Raw genomic sequence first — 20053 nt, 5'->3', positions numbered from 1 at the left:
GTCCAAAACTAACCAAAAACACAAGTATCTTGAAAACGTAAATAAAAAATATGATCCGGGCAGCGGATCACAACAGTACCCCCCCCTTAAGGGACAGATTCCAGATGTCCCTTTGAAAAACTAAAACCCCCCCAACTATAACAAAGTGCAAGAGTCCAGGGAGGGTGGAGGGAGGATTTGGCGGAGGGTCGCCAGGTCACATGTCCCCGAATCCACTGGGGACGAGTCAGGTGGCGGCGGCGAATGGAACGCCGCTGCCGGAGGCGAGGCGGGCAACCACGGAAAGGTCACATTTGTGGCTGCCGAGAAGGTGGACGTGAGTGGCGCCAGAAGTTCAGCAGCCGGAGAGTTCTGCGACTACGTCTCGGGTGTCGCTGCTGTTTGCGCCACTGGCGTCCATACTCTAACCTCCGAGAGCGCCGCTTGCGCCGCCAGACCACCCGAGGTCGCTGAGACGACGAGGAGAGAGCAGACGTTGCCGTGGAAGCAGGAGGAAGCATCGTCGTCGCCGTGGAAGCAGGAGGAAGCGTCGTCGTCGCCGTGGAAGCAGGAGGAAGCGTCGTCGTCGCCGTGGAAACAGGAAGCGTCGTCGTCGCCGTGGAAACAGGAGGCGTCGTCGTCGCCGTGGAAACAGGAGGCGTCGTCGTCGCCGTGGAAACAGGAGGCGTCGTCGCCGTGGAAACAGGAGGCGCCGTCGCCGTGGAAGCAGGAGGCGCCGTCGCCGTGGAAGCAGGAGGCGCCGTCGCCGTGGAAGCAGGAGGCGCCGTCGCCGTGGAAGCAGGAGGCGCCGTCGCCGTGGAAGCAGGAGGCGCCGTCGCCGTGGAAGCAGGAGGCGCCGTCGCCGTGGAAGCAGGAGGCGCCGTCGCCGTGGAAGCAGGAGGCGCCGTCACCGTGGAAGCAGGAGGCACCGTCGCCATGGAAGCAGGAGGCGCCGTCGCCATGGAAGCAGGAGGCGCCGTCGCCATGGAAGCAGGAGGCGCCGTCGCCATGGAAGCAGGAGGCGCCGTCGCCATGGAAGTAGGAGGCGCCGTCGGCGTGGGCGGAGCCAGAGGCGGAGCAGGCGGCTCGTCTGTCGGCGTGGGCGGAGCCAGAGGCGGAGCAGGCGGCTCGTCTGTCGGCGTGGGCGTAGCCAGAGGCGGAGCAGGCGGCTCGTCTGTCGGCGTGGGCGGAGCCAGAGGCGGAGCAGGCGGCTCGTCTGTCGGCGTGGGCGGAGCAGGCAACGGAGTATCTGCGGGTGGTGAATGTCTCAACTGGACTGCTGCGTTGGCCGTAGGTGGAATCATCACCTGCAGCGCGGAGAGTATACTGCCCAGCTGTCTCTCCAAAACATCAAGGCGGGCGTCTTGGCGTTCTGCCATGGCATTGACGCAAGCCCCAAGAACGCCATACTGTTCCTCCTGTTGTCCAAGTTGTTTGGCCTGTTGGTGCAATGCCCTTTTTACTTGGTCGGTTACTGCGGGGTTTCGTGTGCTTTGCAGCGATGGAGCAGGAGGTGGAGAGGATGGTGTTTGCAGGACCACCAGGGTTGATGGTGGCGTCAGAGTGGCGGGCGTCCGGGCTGTCGTTGTCGTTGCCGTGGAAACAGGTGCTGGTACGGAAACCAGACTTGGAGTCGGTGCTGGTGCGGAAACCAGACTTGGAGCCGGCGCTGGTGTGGGAACCAGCCTTGGAGCCGGCGCTGGTGTGGGAACCAGCCTTGGAGCCGGCGCTGGTGTGGGAACCAGCCTTGGAGCCGGCGCTGGTGTGGGAACCAGCCTTGGAGCCGGCGCTGGTGTGGGAACCAGCCTTGGAGCCGGCGCTGGTGTGGGAACCAGCCTTGGAGCCGGCGCTGGTGTGGGAACCAGCCTTGGAGCCGGCGCTGGTGTGGGAACCAGCCTTTGAGTCGGCGCTGGTGTGGGAACCAGCCTTGGAGCAGGAGGTTGTGGCTTAGCACGCCGAAGATCTGGTGGCGGAGGTCGGCATGGAGGTTTGGGCTTGGCTGGGTGCTGCTGTGCCCACCCACTAGCAAAGCACCCAGTACTAGCCCCCCCCTCAAGAAGCGGATCCCAGACGCGTCTTGTGCAGTCTGGAACAGTCTTTAGGGGTGGGAAGGAGGAGGTGAGGAGGGGGGTAGGCTCCTCCCCTTTTAAATGTCCAAATTGTCTATTCATCTCCCCAATATGGGACTGTCGGGATGACCAGGAGGGAGAAAACAGAGGAGTGGGCGGAGTTTGAGCCCTAGGGGGTGGGGCCAAAGTAATTGGGGGCGGAGCTTGAAAACCAGATTGTGACTGGTACTGACTAGACTTATAATTAACAAAAATGTCCTGATAGTATTTAATTGTTGAATTAAAGTCATTTGGAGGCGGCTGACAGAAAGAATTGACTGAATTTAAAAAAATGTCTTCGTCTATGACGTCATCACCAGTGGACGGGATGACGTCATCCGCGCGGGTCTCCAGCTGACTGACAGCCCAATCAGTGAACTGTTTGGCAAAGTGAGTGATGGGATTACCAAACATCGGCGGAGGGGAATCATGGGCTGGTTGGCTGTGTTCCGGAGAGAAGAATTGCGGGGGTGGCGCATCTCTGTCGCGAGCTGAAGCCGTCTTGTGCGACTTCCGCCTTCGCTGACGCGTGCGAGCGGGCTGAGAGCGGACCTCCCCGGGCCAGATGGAGTCGATCGCGACCAGAACACCTCCAGGTCCCCATATCATCTCCTCATCTGGAGAACAGCGGAGCGTCTCTGCTTCCTTCGCTCGGAGGACCATCCACGCACCTTCATCCACCTCCGTCAAGCCCGTAGCGAAATAACTTTTAGCTGGCTTCGTACTGTGACGACCGGGGCGCATTGTGATGCGGGGTTTCGTTCTCCCAGGATGCAACGGACTTCGGACACAGCGTGAAGGTAAAATAAATGATTTATTTACCCGACTAAATTATACTGGAACAAAGAAAAAGGGTGCTCATAGCACATAAGGCAAAAACTAAAAGAGCTAGCATGGGAGCTAGAAGGTAAAAAACAAAGGAATTTAGCATGGAAGCTAACAGGTACAGAGCCGGAACAAAAGTCGTCAACTGTTGCACGAAAACAAACTACGAAGCCAGAACGATTGACAGGGAGGACAGACTTAAATAATAATGTCAGTGATGACAAACAGGTGCGTGTCGGGAACAAACGCGGCAGGTGAAAATAATAAGCAGCCATGGCAACAAACTCAGGTGTACAAAACAGGTACTCAAGGAGTCCAAAACTAACCAAAAACACAAGTATCTTGAAAACGTAAATAAAAAATATGATCCGGGCAGCGGATCACAACAGAAATTAACCCATTAAACATGCTGCTAGGCAACCAGAAGAATATATTTAAAGTGCTAATGTCCTTGCAGTCACACACAGCAGAAGTATAAATAATGACTTGGTTTGTTTGGGCGCTATACAAGCCCTTGATGTGACACCCTGAAAAATGTGATCTGGCATTCATTAGACTTCACGCAAAAATTTGCCATGCATGAGCTAGCCGCTTTGGAATTAAAACTCATTAGCGAGCAAGTCTCTGTGTGTGTGTGTGTGTGTATATGTGTAATTTATTAGGTCCTTAGCAATCTCATTAATCGCCACGTATGTTAAATCCAACACATGTTCAATCCATCACTTCCACTGACGAACCAGGAAGATGGTCCAGTGTGGGTGAAGAACACAGCAAAATAGTACACTAGGGAAGGGACTTTTGGGTGGATCTCGCGCAAGAGGAAGAGGCGAGATTAATCGTTTTGTTGGAAAGCGCCACTCTACATAGCAACTGACGCTGTGGTCAAAGTTGGAATTGCCACGAAACACATTTTAAAGGGGAACATTATCACAATTTCAGAATGGTTAAAACCATTAAAAATCAGTTCCCAGTGGCTTATTTTATTTTTCGAAGTTTTTTTCAAAATTTTACCCATCACGCAATATCCCTAAAAAAAGCTTCAAAGTGCCTGATTTTAACCACCCGTCCATTTTCCTGTGACGTCACACAGTGATGCCAATACAAACAACATGGCGGATAAAACAGCAAGGTATAGCGACATTAGCTCGGATTCAGACTCGGATTTCAGCGGCTTAAGCGATTCAACAGATTACGCATGTATTGAAACGGATGGTTGTAGTGTGGAGGCAGGTAGCGAAAATGAAATTGAAGAAGAAACTGAAGCTATTGAGCCATATCGGTTTGAACCGTATGCAAGCGAAACCGACGAAAACGACACGACAGCCAGCGACACGGGAGAAAGCGAGGACGAATTCGGCGATCGCCTTCCAACCAACGATTGGTATGTGTTTGTTTGGCATTAAAGGAAACTAACAACTATGAACTAGGTTTACAGCATATGAAATACATTTGGCAACAACATGCACTTTGAGAGTGCAGACAGCCCATTTCAGGCGCGCTAAGAACATATATTTTTCCACGATTTCAGCACTCAGGTTAACCATACCTAAATAGACACAAAATACTGCATTACACAAGACTACCCGAATGTACTCGAATGATTGAAAAAAATAAATGTTTTTAAGCTAAATTATTGGTAAACACAGTTTATGTATAATCATTTACGTAAAATCGCGAGTAATGAATAAAGTTTTCATCAATTAATATATTCTGTAGACATACCCTCATCCGCTCTCTTTTCCTGAAAGCTGATCTGTCCAGTTTTGGAGTTGATGTCAGCATCTGCTTTGAGTGTCGCAGGATATCCACACATTCTTGCCATCTCTGTCGTAGCATAGCTTTCATCGGTAAAGTGTGCGGAACAAACGACTGACCATTTCGTCGGCTTTCCCCACAGCCTCGTATTTTGAACAAATTTCGTCCAATTTCTTGCCACTTTCGCATCTTTGGGCCACTGGTGCAACTTGAATCCGTCCCTGTTCGTGTTGTTACACCCTCCGACAACACACCGACGAAAGTGAGAAAATGGCGGATTGCTTCCCGATGTGACGTCACAACGTGACGTCATCGCTCCGAGAGCGAATAATAGAAAGGCGTTAAATTCGCCAAAATTCACCCATTTAGAGTTCGGAAATCGGTTAAAAAAATATATGGTCTTTTTTCTGCAACATCAAGGTATATATTGACGCTTACATAGGTCTGGTGATAATGTTCTCCTTTAAGGTATTCAACACTCTACTGCACGACCCAAATCTGTCACGTTTCATGTGCCAGGTAATCCGCGACAAATGAAGCCATATGAATTCCTTTCTTACTGTAGCAATAGACCGCCTCCAATGCCCTTAAAGGGGTTGGATACAGTTTGAGATGGCTGAAGGCCGGAAAATAAATACACAAAAACAGGACACATGTTCAGAACTTCAGGTCTGCTTGCTTTGCTTGGTTTAATTCATCCATCTGTAGCGTTTTGTCCAATGTGACCGAAAGACACGGGAACCGAAGAAGTGGCATCGACACAATGTACACATAACCTTTAGCCACAAAGCTTGTGGTTTTGAGGCAAAACGTGAGTTAAAAAAAACACAAGGATGATCATAAACCTGCGGCGACACAGGTGGAATACAGAAGGGATCAAAGTTATTGTGAAGATACCAAAGGAAATATACAACCGTGAATGATCAAACAGGCTAGAGACGCACTAACAGTATAGACCTGCAGGAATAAACGCATCAAAATCATTCATCGTGGTACTATGTAATGAAATGCTATCATAGATGTAATCATAAGCTATGGGTTATAGAGTATAGATATGAGTATTGCTTGATTTTAACAACCATATCATCACCTCCAATGAAAAACACGTACCTTCAACTTTTTTTCCGGCGATACTTGCTTTTCTTTGGACAGCTGTGATACATGAGTGACTGTTCACAAGACAGACATTCAGCGTTGAACAATGTTGGCAGATTTTACGTTCAAGTAATCTGCACGGCACAGCAGCTACATACTGTACACATGTATGAGCTTCTTTAATGACCTGTTCTCTGTAACGAACACTTCCTTCTCTTCATTCTTGTGTCGCACCATCTCCAATAAATGGCTCACCCATTGTCCGTAAACAAAAATTTTTACAAAAAAAACTGCTGCTCAGACAAACTGCAACACCACGTAATTCTGGTAATACCCAAAGGAACAACAGAGGTTGTATAAATGTTGTGCTTCTTGGATTTCAGTTCAAAGAGTCCTCCGACTGCCCACGTATATTTAGACTTTGCTTATATTTAATATATATTGATAAATGTACACGTATAATCCACACGGAGCTCGTGGCCAGCAAAGAGGCTACCAGAAGTTCTTCTTCTTCCTATTTGCGCTTCTTTCGTTCTTCAGTTTGTTTCATCCGCCTTAGCAGAAAGGACAGATTGGCCCAATTTATTCCTCTCTTTCACCAGATCCCTGGAATCCTGTTTCTCTCATTCTATTCCCTCAGGTCATCTTTGGTAGAGTGTCCGACACTTTAGTGTGTCTGGTTGGGGATAAGGGGGTGAAGGAGTCGCGGTAATTGGGGAAGGTTGGGGGTGGTAATACATGGAGGAGACGAAGAGACACGGACATGGATTTTAGGGAATCTAACAGACCGATAGAGATTTTGGCCTTAAATACATAACTAAGTTTGTTCGAGTATGTGTTTGAAGAAAGCAAATAAAGGTAGGTTTAATGTAGGCGCGTTATCATGGATGCACAAAGAACAAAGTGGACAGGGACAAAGAAAGGGAAGAAGTCCGGGATTGAGAGAAGAAGTAAAAGAGCACGAGTCAGGGCAGTGTCTGTCAGCACAGACAGCAGGTGGCGCTGTGGCAGCCGCTCATCATCTGCATAGCAAGGTGAGGACGCAGGAAAGGCCGAACGTCAGCCAGCTGGCCAATGGGAGCGCCTGTGATCCACCGATCAGAACTATGTGAAAGAGAAGAGAGAAGCCACGGAATTAGGTATATATGGTCATTAACTAGCAAGGGATCAAACTCTGTCATAAGTGACTTATTACACAGCATATTGACCTGGATATAAGATTACATTTGTTTCCCGAATAAGTTCTAGAGATTGTTACAGTGGAACCTTGATTTACTAGCCCCAATTGTACAAACTTTTTGATTTACGAACCAAAGACTGAACTAAAAAAAAAAAAAAAAATGCTCTGTTGTACGAACCTCGTCTCAGTGTAAGAAAGTTTCATCCACCTGTTGTGTGCCTCTCTGCCCAGCCATTTTGTGCCCAGCAGCACATCCATTGTGGGTTGCAGATGTTAGCTACTGTGCTCAGTGCTACTTTGTCTGCTTATTAAGTGTTTTTTCAATCCACTTTATTTATATAGTCCATTTAACCCTGTAACACCCCTTGTTGTAAAATTACAAGGTTACCTTTAACAATCCTAAAAAAACAATCTGTTATATATATATATATATTTTTTTTTTTACCACATTTACATAGTCATAGGGTCCTATTGTTCAGTCTCACAAGGCTATTGGATCATACATTTGTTTATAAGTCACGCCTTCTGGCCATGAACTCACACAACCTCGCAAGGTTTCCTTCGAACAAAATCTGTTTGAATCATCAGATTCAAGTAATTAAAATGTCTTTTATATTTTTTTGGGGTTGTTATTACAATGTCTAGCGCATGTACATATATAGTTATTGTGGAACAGATGCATCAAATTTTATTTAGAGCTTGTTATATAATCTTGGTATATAATTGTTGCAATTATACAACACTGGGTGAATGTGGTAGTCAAAATAACTGGCTTGTTGCAGTGGGCTCAAACAGGTTGTATTCCCTCCACTACATCACTGGCTGAAGTATGTTCTCTATACATGGATAGTATACATTCTACAGACATTTTACAGACGACAGGGACTGTTTTTAATACTTTCACCACCAATGAAAGTCTTCATGACCAATGTCATGAAAAGAAAAAAAGAGGGGGGAAAGTGTTTTTTAAGAGTTTAATCTTGTTTCATATTTTTTATATATATTTATATTTTTTGTATTTGTCTTTAACTCTTCAATTTCTGCATCAAATGCCTCCTACAATCTGAAAGGTCAAATATTTTTTTTTAGGTTTTTCTATATTTGGGTCTGACAGGGTTAAACAACAACAATGTTTCCAAAGTGCTGCACAAAAATATAAAAAAACAAGATTAAAATACTATTCTTAGCTCCACCAATGACTGAATAAAAACAAAATAAATAAATATAAAACCAATATAAAAACAACTTAAAAATAAATATGATTAAAAACTATTATAAAGGCTAAATCTAATTAAAACAATACATATAAATATACATTTTAAAACACAGAGGACCACACAACTTACATAGTGTTAAAAGCCAGAGAATAACAGTGGGTCTTAAGGGTCCTTTTAGCATTTTTAGACATTTTTTCTAGTTTTGCTAGCTCAATATAAGTCGGAAAAATGCAAAAGGTAAGCAATGTGTGGTTTGAAACGTTCAGGAAACATCCACAGCGTTGTACGACTATGCATATACACCAAGAAGATTAACCAACAAAGTAAAGTTGATTTTTGTTTTAAAGTCCTAATCCTTGTAGGGACCTGGCTGTTAAAGTTAAGGATTTATGTGTTTTCAAACTGTGAGTGCACCACAGGGCTAGTGACAGTGTTTGTGTGTGTTTAATGTGTGTATGTGTGGGTGCGTATGTGTGTGCGTGCGTATGTGTGTGCGTGCGTGTGTGTGTTCTTGTATTTTCTACCCTTCTTGAAACATCAACAAGGAAAAGTACCTTCCATATGAGGACCGGTGAACAAGTTAGGACATAAATCCTGGTCCCAATACAGAAGGCCACTGCATCTAATAGAGAATGTCTCATTTGCACCCCGGGTGGTGAAATCTATCAAAATTAGGGTGGTCCCAAAAAGGAGGGATTTTTCAAATTGACTGAGTGTCGGTTTTAAAAGTGCTCCCCCTTTGGCCGACATATGAAATAACACGTTTGTGTCAGAAAATGAAATGCGCCCCCTTTGGTCAAAATGAATAAAAACATTAAAATAAATATGTATATAGAGGCATACTGTAATAACTTGAAATAAATAATGAAGATTAAAAAACAATTACAAACAAAAAATAAAAAAATAAACTTTAACTGTAAATTAACTGCTTACCTTTATTATTTTTGCATAGAATAAGTTAAAGTTAAAGTACCGATGATTGTCACACACACACTAAGTGTGGCGAAATGATTCTCTGGATTTGACCCATCACCCTTGATCACCCCCTGGGAGGTGAGGGGAGCAGTGAGCAGCAGCGGTGGCCACGCCCGGGAATCATTGTATGTGTATATAATATATATACTGTACATAGTATGTATATAGAGGCATTTTTCAGGTGTCTCAAGAAGGTAACAAATACAAGAATCCGTGTGTGTGTGTGTGTGTGTGTAAGTGTGTTTGTGTGTCAATAGGATAGTTTCAAGTGAACACAGTAGAGCTTGTTGTTGTTGTTGTTGACTTTGTTAATAAATAGGAAGTTGAGTCATCACCATATTGTTTTGTTTGTTTGATATGGAGTACTGTAAAAAGATTCATATTGTGTTCGAAGTGTACAAACGTTCATTAAAATTTGGGCTTTTGTCAAGGCTGGAACCCATTATTCATGTTAATATTGTTTCTTACAGATACATGTGCTTTAATAACTTTTCTATTTACAAACCCTGTTTAAGAACCACTTAAGTTCGTAAATTGAGGTTCCACTGTACAGTACATGCAAATGGTGGCAGAGCTTTTCTTCCTGTCAAGCACACACATACACACACACCAGTGACCTGGAGAGATTATCCTGTTAGCAAACAACAGAGGAATAAGTTATGGTGCTGGTTCAAAGATAACGGTGATCACTATAGCAAAGCCACGCAACAACTACCCAGTAGCTAAGAAATGTGATCCTTGACTGTATTGCAATCTACCAGTTAGCACCATTTTAAATTCCTCATACCTGCCAAACAAAAGTTGAGTTCAATCCTTTTTGCTAATCCTTGTGTTAGCGCGGAGACGGAAGCGTCTTGCAGCGAGCGTTCAGCCGCCCGCCTGCCGGATAATTACCCATCTGCCTGCACGGAGTGTTCCTGCCTGCACACAACCTGCAGGACACCCTTGCATGCTTCTTTCCTCTTCCTGTTTACGCCTTCATCCATTATTCAAAGCATCCGCCAGAGTGTGTACATGCACATACAGTATGTGCCAGATCTCACACCAGCCAGTGAAAGGACGCACACACGCATGCGTCAGTGTGGCGTGCTAACAATTTGATTGGACCCTGCAAACAGTATGTTCCCATAGGGAATAATAAAAACCTCATCAAAACATAGGACATTGCGGTGACCGCATGAATATAAGTAGCAATTTAAGTGTAAAAATAAGATAACTGTCAAACGACAAAGGCCTAATGCTAATGTGACTCACATGTAGCAACACGTCACAATTTCACCCTAAAAATGTTAAGCGTTCCCTAATAAGCCGCAAAGAGTTTTAAACTTTCAGGTATGACTGTCTCCGTCAGAGAAAGATAACTATTGATTTGGACTAAGATCATGTCGATGTGATGGGACACAAGTAGGGGATTTTATTTTTTTATGTTTCATTGCCATGCATGTCTTAGTGTTTTTATTGCTGTGGATTTTAATTGCATGTTTTTACACTTTGGAATTTGATTGTCTTTTTAATTGCATGTTTTTACTCCTTGTGGACTTTGCTGGCATTTTAAGACGTTGCCCCTGACAACCAAAGTGCCCAATCAAACGGCACCTGAGATCGGACACACCTGTGGAGCGTTAGGACTGCACACATTTAAAAGAGAAGCATCCAATAGGCTTCAGGGGAAGGAAGAGCGACCGAAGGAAGAGCGACAGGAGGGTCCGGGTGGACTCCCGCAGGCTGGGAAGGAATCCAGGACTACGCAGCAGACCCCGCAGGCTACCGGAGTGAACCCCAAGAAGCCCACAACACGCAGGAGCAGAGGAAACTCTGCCTCCGAAGTAAGTGTCGTGGATTGTGGATATGTGGGGGTGATCAAACTGCCTTTGGCTGTGGGCTTGCGGGCTCGTGCGTTGTACGCTGGCTGTGTGGTCCTGTGGGCAGGAGCGGTCGGGACCCAGAGACCTGCGGTGACTCCCGGGAGCGACCAAGAGGCGGGGCGAGACGGGACGCGTACGGCTATGTAGGTCCCACCAGAGACTGGTAAGGAGAGTGGGCGTACTCAATATTTCTACGCGGAACTACAGCAGAGGCAGGGGAAACCCTGCCTTGCGTGTAAGTGTGACGTCAGCTCTGAGTGCGTCTCCGTGTTTTTCGATTATTTTATCCCCGTGGCCTGCCTCCGATTTAATTTGTGTGCAGGAGGACGCCGTGAAAGTGAGCGGAGCCAGGACACTGACCACGCCTGTCGTGGCTGTACCCTCACCTATATTATTGTTTACCAATTGGTATTTTTAGTGTTATCAACTTGACTGTTTTTTTCATTTGTATTGTAATAAATTGTAAATGAGCATCATTATATTTCCTTATTTTGGGAGGGTTGCTCTCACTACATTGGGTTCTTAATATTTACATTTGTTTTAAGCAAAATTTTATTACATTTTAATATCCCACCACTCGGGTCCATCACATCTACACTAAGTCGATAAACCCCTTAAACGAATAATTATTTAGCCTAAGCCCCTTTTTCAGTTACACTAAACCATCGTTTAAGGTCCCCCTACCTCGGACAAATGTTTACACGGGTAAGTGCGCCGTGTATTTCTTGAATCTCTTAGCTTTGTATGGACTCATTGGTCGTTTACAAACTGAGTTCGGAGAGGAAGTGACGCCAAAAAGACATCGCCACAGAGAGCTTCATAACAACCGAAGCTAAAAAGATGAAGGCGAGTCAGCCAGACATGCCATGTTTCTCCTTCTTCTACATGTACAGACGCTTGTGGAAATCACACATGAATATCTTAAGTGAAGGAAACGCGCGATTGCAGCTATGTCGGATACAACACTTCTCAGATGGCAAGAGAACTTTCGCAGCTGTGATTCTTTATACCAAAAAAATGTGTCCCTTCCTCCCGTGGATGTGATCCAGGCAGTGTGTGACTAACAATATTGCTCTATGGATGTGATTGTAAAATGGCCATATGGCTTATCCCCTGACGCCATATCTCAAGAAAGAATACCCCAACGCCGGAGTCAACCCAAAACAATGGTTATATATATATATATATATATATATATATATATATATATATATATATATATATTTAGATCCCTATATTAATTGATGTAAAATGTTCTTTATCGCATTGTCTACTTTCTCATGTCAATTAAAGGTGTGATTCACTACAATAGGGCCCCACAGCACACTGGATTCTAGTTCATTGAAATTCCACAACACTGGATATTGTTCAAAGGAGATACATTTTCATTTAAAAACTTGCACACAAAACACAGCAAACAAATGTAAAATGCACAGCAAACTATTTACAATATAGCTCTTTTAAATAACTTCACAGTGAAGCACATTCATCTACTGGAGAGCTTGGAGCAGATGGACGCTCAGGTGGATTTTATTTTTATTTTTTATTTTTTTCCCGCGCATGCGTACTAAAATGTTGAACCTAAATGTTAAATGCTTAGGCTGCTGCCCCTGCGACCCGACCTCAGATAAGCGAAAAATAAAATAAATGGTGTAAAATCAGATGTAATAAATTGTGATTTGGGTGTGCCACAAGGATCTATTTTGGGCCCACTGCTTTTCAGTATATATATTAATGACCTCCCCAATATTTGCACAAATACTATATGCCAAATGTATGCAGATGATACACTCATTTATGTGGCAGCCGACACCCCTCAACAGGCTTCAGAGATATTAAACAGACAGCTTGCTGAAATAGCAACATGGCTTCAAAATAACTGTTTAAACCTAAATTATAACAACACAGTCTGAATGGGTTTATCTTTGAAGAAACAATCATTAAATGAAATTCAGGTCAACATTAATCAAAATAAAATAGAGCATTTATATATTTGGGTGTTACTGTATTTTGGACCCTAAGCTAAAATATGATGGCCATATTATAAAATGACTAAGACCATTAAAAAATATATAAACTGTTTCAGGCTTATTATACCTTTTTTATCTGTTCCAGCTGCAATTATTTTTAATGTATTTTTATTTTGTACTTGTCTTAATCCTTTCGTATGTGTTTTTCACTTTTCTTTAAAAGCCTAACATGGAACGAGGGTTGCAAATTAGCCTGTGGCTAGAAGTCTTATGTATTTTGACATATGGGTAGCAATGTTTAATTTTACTGTCCCTGTCAAATAAAAAAAAAAAAAGAAAGAAAAGATGAATGGATGGATTAATGGAATGTTAAATATATCAAAAAGGGACGAGCAGTAGAAAAAGGATAGATGCATATAAATGTTAAATATAAACATAAATGTTAAATACAAATATAAATGTTAAATATTAACATTAATTATGAATATGAATGTTAAATAAAAACGTTACAAATAAATTTTGAGTATTAATGTCGAATATAAATGTCAAATCTAAATATAAATGTTAAATATGAATATTCATGTTAAAATCTAAATGTTAAATTTAAATGTTACATATACAAATAAAAGTTAAATATAAATATGATTGTTGAATCGAAATGGAAAATCAAAATGTTACTCTAAATATAAATGTTCCATCTAAATGTTAAATAAAAATGTCAAATCTAAAATATAAATGTTCAATAAAAATGTTAAATACAAATATGAATGTTAAATATAATTGTTGATTCTAAATGTTAAATATAAAATACATGTACTTATAATTATGAATGTTAACTCTGAATGTGAAATCGGAATTTTGAATCTAAATGTTAAATATTTATGTTAAATAACATTTGTAAATATAAATGTTCAATTTAAATATAAATATTAAATAAAAACGTTACATCTAAATTTTCAATATGCATGTCAAATATAAATATAAATGTTAATTAAAATGTTAAATGTAAATATGAATGTTGAATCTAAATGTTAAATATAAATGTCAAATGTAAATGTTACACATACAAATAAATATTAAATATAAATATGAATGTTAAATCTAAATAGAAAATCTAAATGTTGAATCTAAATGTTAACTCTAAATATAAATGTTACATCTGAATGTGAATCAAAAATGACAAAACTAAATGTAAATGTTAAATATTAATGTTAAATATACATATGTAAATGTTGATTCTAAGTGTTGAATATCAAATAAATGTAAATATAATTATGACAGTAAACTCTAATTGTGAAATCAGAATTTTGAATTTAAAATTTAAATATATGTTAAATTAACATTTTTAAATGTAAATGTTCAATTTAAATATAAACTTTAAATAAAAACGTTACATCTAAATGTTAAAAATCCACCATTTAATGTTGACCTCAAACGTGAAGAAAATGAGGTCAACGTGAGAAAGGCGAGGTAAATATTCAAAATATATAAGCTAGAAAAGAGTAATAGCATTATTTACATCAGGCAGGTATGAGCTACATTTGTTCCCGAAAATTTTGACATCCAGGTTTAACGTTTGACTTGCTTGTAGTTTGCCATAAAACTTGAATGCTTGTGGTTGCAAGCAGTGGGCACGATGATGAATGTGTGAGAATGTCAGTGTGTGTGATAGCTGCTCTTGAATTGCTACTTAATCTTCTTTTCGCTTTCTTTTTGTAGATCAACCTCTCTTCTATCGTACATACACATGGTCATTCTCTTTTTCCGTGACCTTTTGTGCACAGTCCCGCCCCTCGGGCTAATGGCGTCTTCACGCTATCATGCACTCAACGTCTGTAACACGCCATCATTTTGTTCCATTTGTTCACCTTTAAGACAGAGCTACCAACAATGTTACTTACAAGTGGAGGACACTTATGGAGGGTGTCTGTATGCATTTATAATACGTATTTTTTGTGGTATGAACACTTTGTCATTACTTTCTAAAAAAAAATAAAAAAAACCTGCAGTGGTGTACTTATAAAGTAAAGATGGAGATGGAAAACAGGTAGGAAGAGTCAGCGTGGGTGGGAGAAGTCACATAATGAAAAGTATACGTTTATTGTATATGCTTGTATTAACTACTCAGTGGCCTAGTGGTTAGGGGTGTCAAACTCAAATACAGGGTGGGCCAAAATGTAAATCTGAACAAAGCCGCGGGCCAAGGTTGAACAAATTAACCTTTTAATAGGGACCCAAACAAGTTTTACATTGAATATTGAACAAGCAAGGCTTATATAACTTTATAGTGACATGCAAAATCCAGTTTCAAATAATAATAGTTAAAAAATATCAATGGCATATCAAATACAATTTAAATAAAAATGTAATGCCTCTTTTCTATTTGCAGCCTTCTGAGGTAAATATCAACATTAACTTTTTCCACAGGCTAATAAATTTGAAAATAAAATCAGAATGAATAAACCAACCATTCAGGACTTTAAACTGCTCAGTTTGCAACACACTGATCTAATCTGATGTGCCCAAGCCAGATACCTGCCATCTTTTCTTGGATGTAATGTCGGGGCTCAGGCTTAGAGCTGAGGCAACCTTCATTATCCAACCAAGGTGTTCATCAGTCATTATATCTCGTCCACCCGGACCACAGTGTTGGGGGCGTGCCTTAAATGCACTACTTTAACGTCCTCTACGCGCTATCGTCACGTCCGCTTTTCATCCATTCTAACATCGTTCAGACCCAGTTACAAGGTATGTGCGGCTTTTGTACGCACACACGAGTGAATCCAATGCATACTTGATCAACAGCGATACAGGTTACACTGAGGGTGCCAGTATAAACAACTTTAACACTGTTAGAAATATACGCCACACTGTGAATCCACACCAAACAATAATGACAAACACATTTCGGGAGAACATCCGCACCGTAACACAACATAAACACAACAGAACAAATACCCAGAACCCTTTGCAGCACTAACTCTTCCAGGAGGCTACAAAATACACCCCCGCTACCACCAAACACCCCCACCCCCACACACACACACACCTTGTAGCGTCCCAGAAGAGTTAGTGTTGCAAAGGGTTCTGGGTATTTGTTCTGTTGTGTTTATGTTGTGTTACGGTGCTGATGTTCTCCCGAAATGTGTTTGTCATTCTTGTTTGGTGTGGATTCACAGTGTGGCGTATATTCTTAACAGTGTTAAAGTTGTTTATACGGCCACCCTCAGGGTAACCTGTATCGCTGTTGATCAAGTATGCGTTGCATTCACTTGTGTGTGCGTGCAGAAGCCGCACATATGTGACTGGGCCAGCACTCGTTGGACTGGATGAAAAGCAGACCTGACGATTTTCGGGAGGGGCGCTGAAGTTTGGAAGACTCCCGGGAGGGTTGGCAAGTATTACAATTTTTGGCCCGCGGGCCAGAGTTTGACACCCATGGGTTAGAGTGTCCGCCCTGAGATCGGTAGGGTTCAAAGCCCGGCTGAGTCATACCAAAGACCATAAAAAAAATGGGACCCATTACTTCCCTGCTTGACACTCAGCATCAAGGGTTGGAATTGGGGGGTTATATCACCAAAAATAATACGCCACAGGAGTATGAAAACATGAATGTGCAGTAAATGAGTGTATCCGTGGTGAAAGCCGTCTAGTACACGCAAAATCCTCATTTGAATAGGGCGGTCTGCACCACCCACCCACTACACTCGGACCTGGCGGGAAGAATGAGCACGTTCAGTGGAAGGCTCAGACTCCCAAAATTCAACACGGAACGACACAGGAAGTCCTTCATACCGACAGCCATCAGACTGTATAATGCATATGTTCCTTTTTGACTGTACTTAAATGTATAATAGACTGTTTTTATATTATTCCCATGTGAATAATGCTGTATAATAGACTGTATTTATATTATTCACATGTGAATAATGCTGTATAATAGACTGTATTTATATTATTCACATGTGAATAATGCTGTATAATAGACTGTATTTATATTATTTTCATGTGAATACTGCTGTATAATAGACTATATTTATATTATTCACACGTGAATAATGCTGTATAATAGACTGTATTTATATTATTCTCATGTGAATACTGCTGTATAATAGACTATATATATATTATTCACATGTGAATAATGCTGTATAATAGACTGTATTTATATTATTCACATGTAAAAAAAATACCCAAGTGTTTATTGTCTATTGTGAGCGAACTGTGGTGCTGAATTTCCCCCAGGGATCAATAAAGTACTTTCTATTTTATTCTATTCTATTATCAATTGTACACGCAGTCTTAGTAGATCACAGGCAACATGCCCACTAACAGTACACGCACACTGTTTAGTGCACGGTATTTGGATTTTAGTAGATCAGGCTCTGAGTGTTCTTTTCCATATTATATTGTCGAGTCCGCCCCCAAAAAAAACATTCCCCAAGCTATCTATCTTACCTGTCTTACCTGCGCTGGCTACAGTGTTCTCCTGCTTGCATTTGCCGAGAGTGATGGACACGTCGTCGATAGCGATGTCACCCTCGAAGCTCGGCCCTCGGATTCCTTCAAAAACAATCTGGATATAAACAAAAAGAGGCAGAGGGTTTTGGTGATTTTTTTTTAACAGTGAATGTTTAAATGGCATTTTATAAATCATTATGGACAACTAATGTCATGGTGAGTGATGTATGCAAATTACGAAAAGATTCCCCCAGTTGTTTACTAAATGCTGGCACCTTTTTAAAAGGTTGACACTGTGACATTTTGAAGCAATACAGTATTGTAATGATTTTAAAACCCACAAATCACACATCATTCAGTCATAATGATATCCAAAAAGGTCATATGTTTTACTCCGGGGATAAACCATCAGAATCGGATTCATAGAATAGTATTTTGTTTTTAATGAACAAGAACTAAAATGAGGATAATCATTTTGTTGTTGTTGTAATTAAGCTTACATATCTCTGAAACAACAGCACCCATCCAAAAAATATAAATACTTCTGATGCATTTTTCTGACAAGCCAACAGGAAAATCAGTGGCCTCCAAAAAGGTACAGTAGGAAGGCGATTCACACAGCCCCATTCATCACGGTTTACCTCACACATGAAACGTGACAAATTGGGGAGAGGCACTATCCACTTTAGCCACAGTAGTGTTAAATATCTTAAAATGTGTTTTGTGGCAATTCCAACTTTGACCACAGCATCAGTTGCTGTGTGGAGTGGCGCTTTCCATCATTTTCAGCAGAATGCATTGCAAAATGATTAACCCGCCAACTTTTTCTCACACCCAGGAATGGGTCCATTTAAATCCCTCCCCTATTGTAGCTTGTTGCCTGATTTTGAGTAGCTACTGAAATAGTGTTTGCTTCAACTCTTAGTATTTTTCTTTAATTCAGAAAACATTTTTGAATATTGAACACAAAATAGCACTGAGACAATGACCACCATATGTTCCTTTACTGTTTCAAAATATATCTGCTTTGTAAATAAAATAATATTTAAATGCTGTTTGTAAAAATGAAAACCTAAGTACTGTAAATTCCAAGAATCCACTACTTTTTTCCTACACTTTGAACCATGTGACTTTTAAGATTTTTCTTCGCTGACAACCATGAGAAAAAAAAAATTTAAACAAAAAAACAAGCAAATACACTGAAAAGGTATTTTATTGTTTGTGCAATGGCGCCATCTTTTGGACGAGTTCAGTCAGTGCATGTGTTGCAGTGTCATTCCATTTAGTGCTTTCAACCAGAAGTAGTGTGCTGTTCAGTCTTCTAACCGCCCATAGTGTTCCTACCTGTATGGACTCTTCATTCATCACTCCAAGCAACATTTGCAAGTTTTACAATATAACTAAAACTGTTTATAACTACTAAACCGTCCCATGTGTGATGTCTGTAGGAGTGTTTTCATGCCTATTTGTATGTGCTATCATAATGTAATAACGCTAGCATTGATAGCATTAGATAATATGCTAACACATTTGCGAGTGTCTGTGTTAGTGTTATAAACTTACAACGGCTTTTTTTTTTTGATTGTTTCAGTTTCACAAATTCCTCAGTAAATTCACCAAGACATCACCAGAAAGCTATTGAGTCTGTTTAGCTGATTGGAGAGCTAGCTTCCGCAGCTAGTGGGTCCATGACGGTGACTTTTGTTTTGTTTGGTCAGCCGTTTTACTGCCAGGTTACAGGCACCGTTTGGTAAGAATTAATAGCCTACTGAAACCCACTACTACCGATCACGCCGTCTGATAGTTTATACATCAATGATGAAATCTTAACATTGCAACACATGCCAATACGGCCGGGTTAGCTTACTAAAGTGCAATTTTAAATTTCGCGCGAAATAGCCTGCTGAAAACGTCTCGGTATGATGACGCCTGCGCGTGACATCACGGATTGTAGAGCACATTTTGGGACAGCATGGTGGCCAGCTATTAAGTCGTCTGTTTTCATCGCAAAATTCCACAGTATTCTGGACATCTGTGTTGGTGAATCTTTTGCAATTTGTTCAATGAACAATGGAGACAGCAAAGAAGAAAGCTGTAGGTGGTAAGCGGTGTATTGCGGCAGGTGTTGTGCCGGAAAACGCACCCCCGCCGTAGAATGCACCCCTTGACTGTTGTGCCGGATAACACAGCCGGTGTTTCATTGTTTACATTCCCGGAAGATGACAGTCAAGCTTTACCATTGGCCTGTGGAGAAGTGGGACAACAGAGACTCTTACCAGGAGGACTTTGAGTTGGATGCGCAGACGCGGTACCGTGAGTACGCATGCTGCTGCAGCTTCCAAAGATTTGATCGCTTGACCATACGTGCGTGCCGCTATGTGCATGTCACGTACGTAACTTTGGGGACTTTGGGGAAATATATGTGCCGTATGAACTTTGGGGAGGTGAACGGTACTTTGGGCTGTGGGATTGACTGTGTTGTGCAGGTGTTTGAGTAGTATTGGCGGATTATATGGACGGGAGGGGGGAGGTGTTTGTTATGCGGGATTAAATTGTGGCATATTAAATATAAGCCTGGTTGTGTTGTGGCTAAAAGAGTATATATATATATATATATATATGT

At 41.7% G+C, this 20053-nt stretch overlaps 1 protein-coding gene across 3 annotated transcripts in view; it reads right to left on the bottom strand.

Annotated features, from left to right (window-relative positions):
* Positions 1-5778: 5778 nt before the first annotated feature.
* mdga1 (MAM domain containing glycosylphosphatidylinositol anchor 1) overlaps positions 5779-20053 on the bottom strand; it is a 535716-nt gene continuing 521441 nt past the window's right edge. For 2 of the 3 annotated variants that reach the window (XM_061964377.2, XM_061964380.2), the window contains 2 exons: positions 17428-17545; positions 5779-6866 (listed from right to left, as the gene is read on the bottom strand). In XM_061964377.2, the coding sequence (XP_061820361.2) occupies positions 6781-6866; positions 17428-17545 (204 nt within the window). In that variant the 3' untranslated portion in view covers positions 5779-6780. The remainder of the gene's footprint in view (positions 6867-17427; positions 17546-20053) is intronic. The other variant, XM_061964378.2, reaches the window with a different exon arrangement.

This window comes from Nerophis lumbriciformis, linkage group LG06 (genome assembly GCF_033978685.3).
Source record: "Nerophis lumbriciformis linkage group LG06, RoL_Nlum_v2.1, whole genome shotgun sequence".
Lineage (NCBI taxonomy): Eukaryota > Metazoa > Chordata > Actinopteri > Syngnathiformes > Syngnathidae > Nerophis > Nerophis lumbriciformis.
This window is presented reverse-complemented; position numbering and strand designations above follow the sequence as displayed.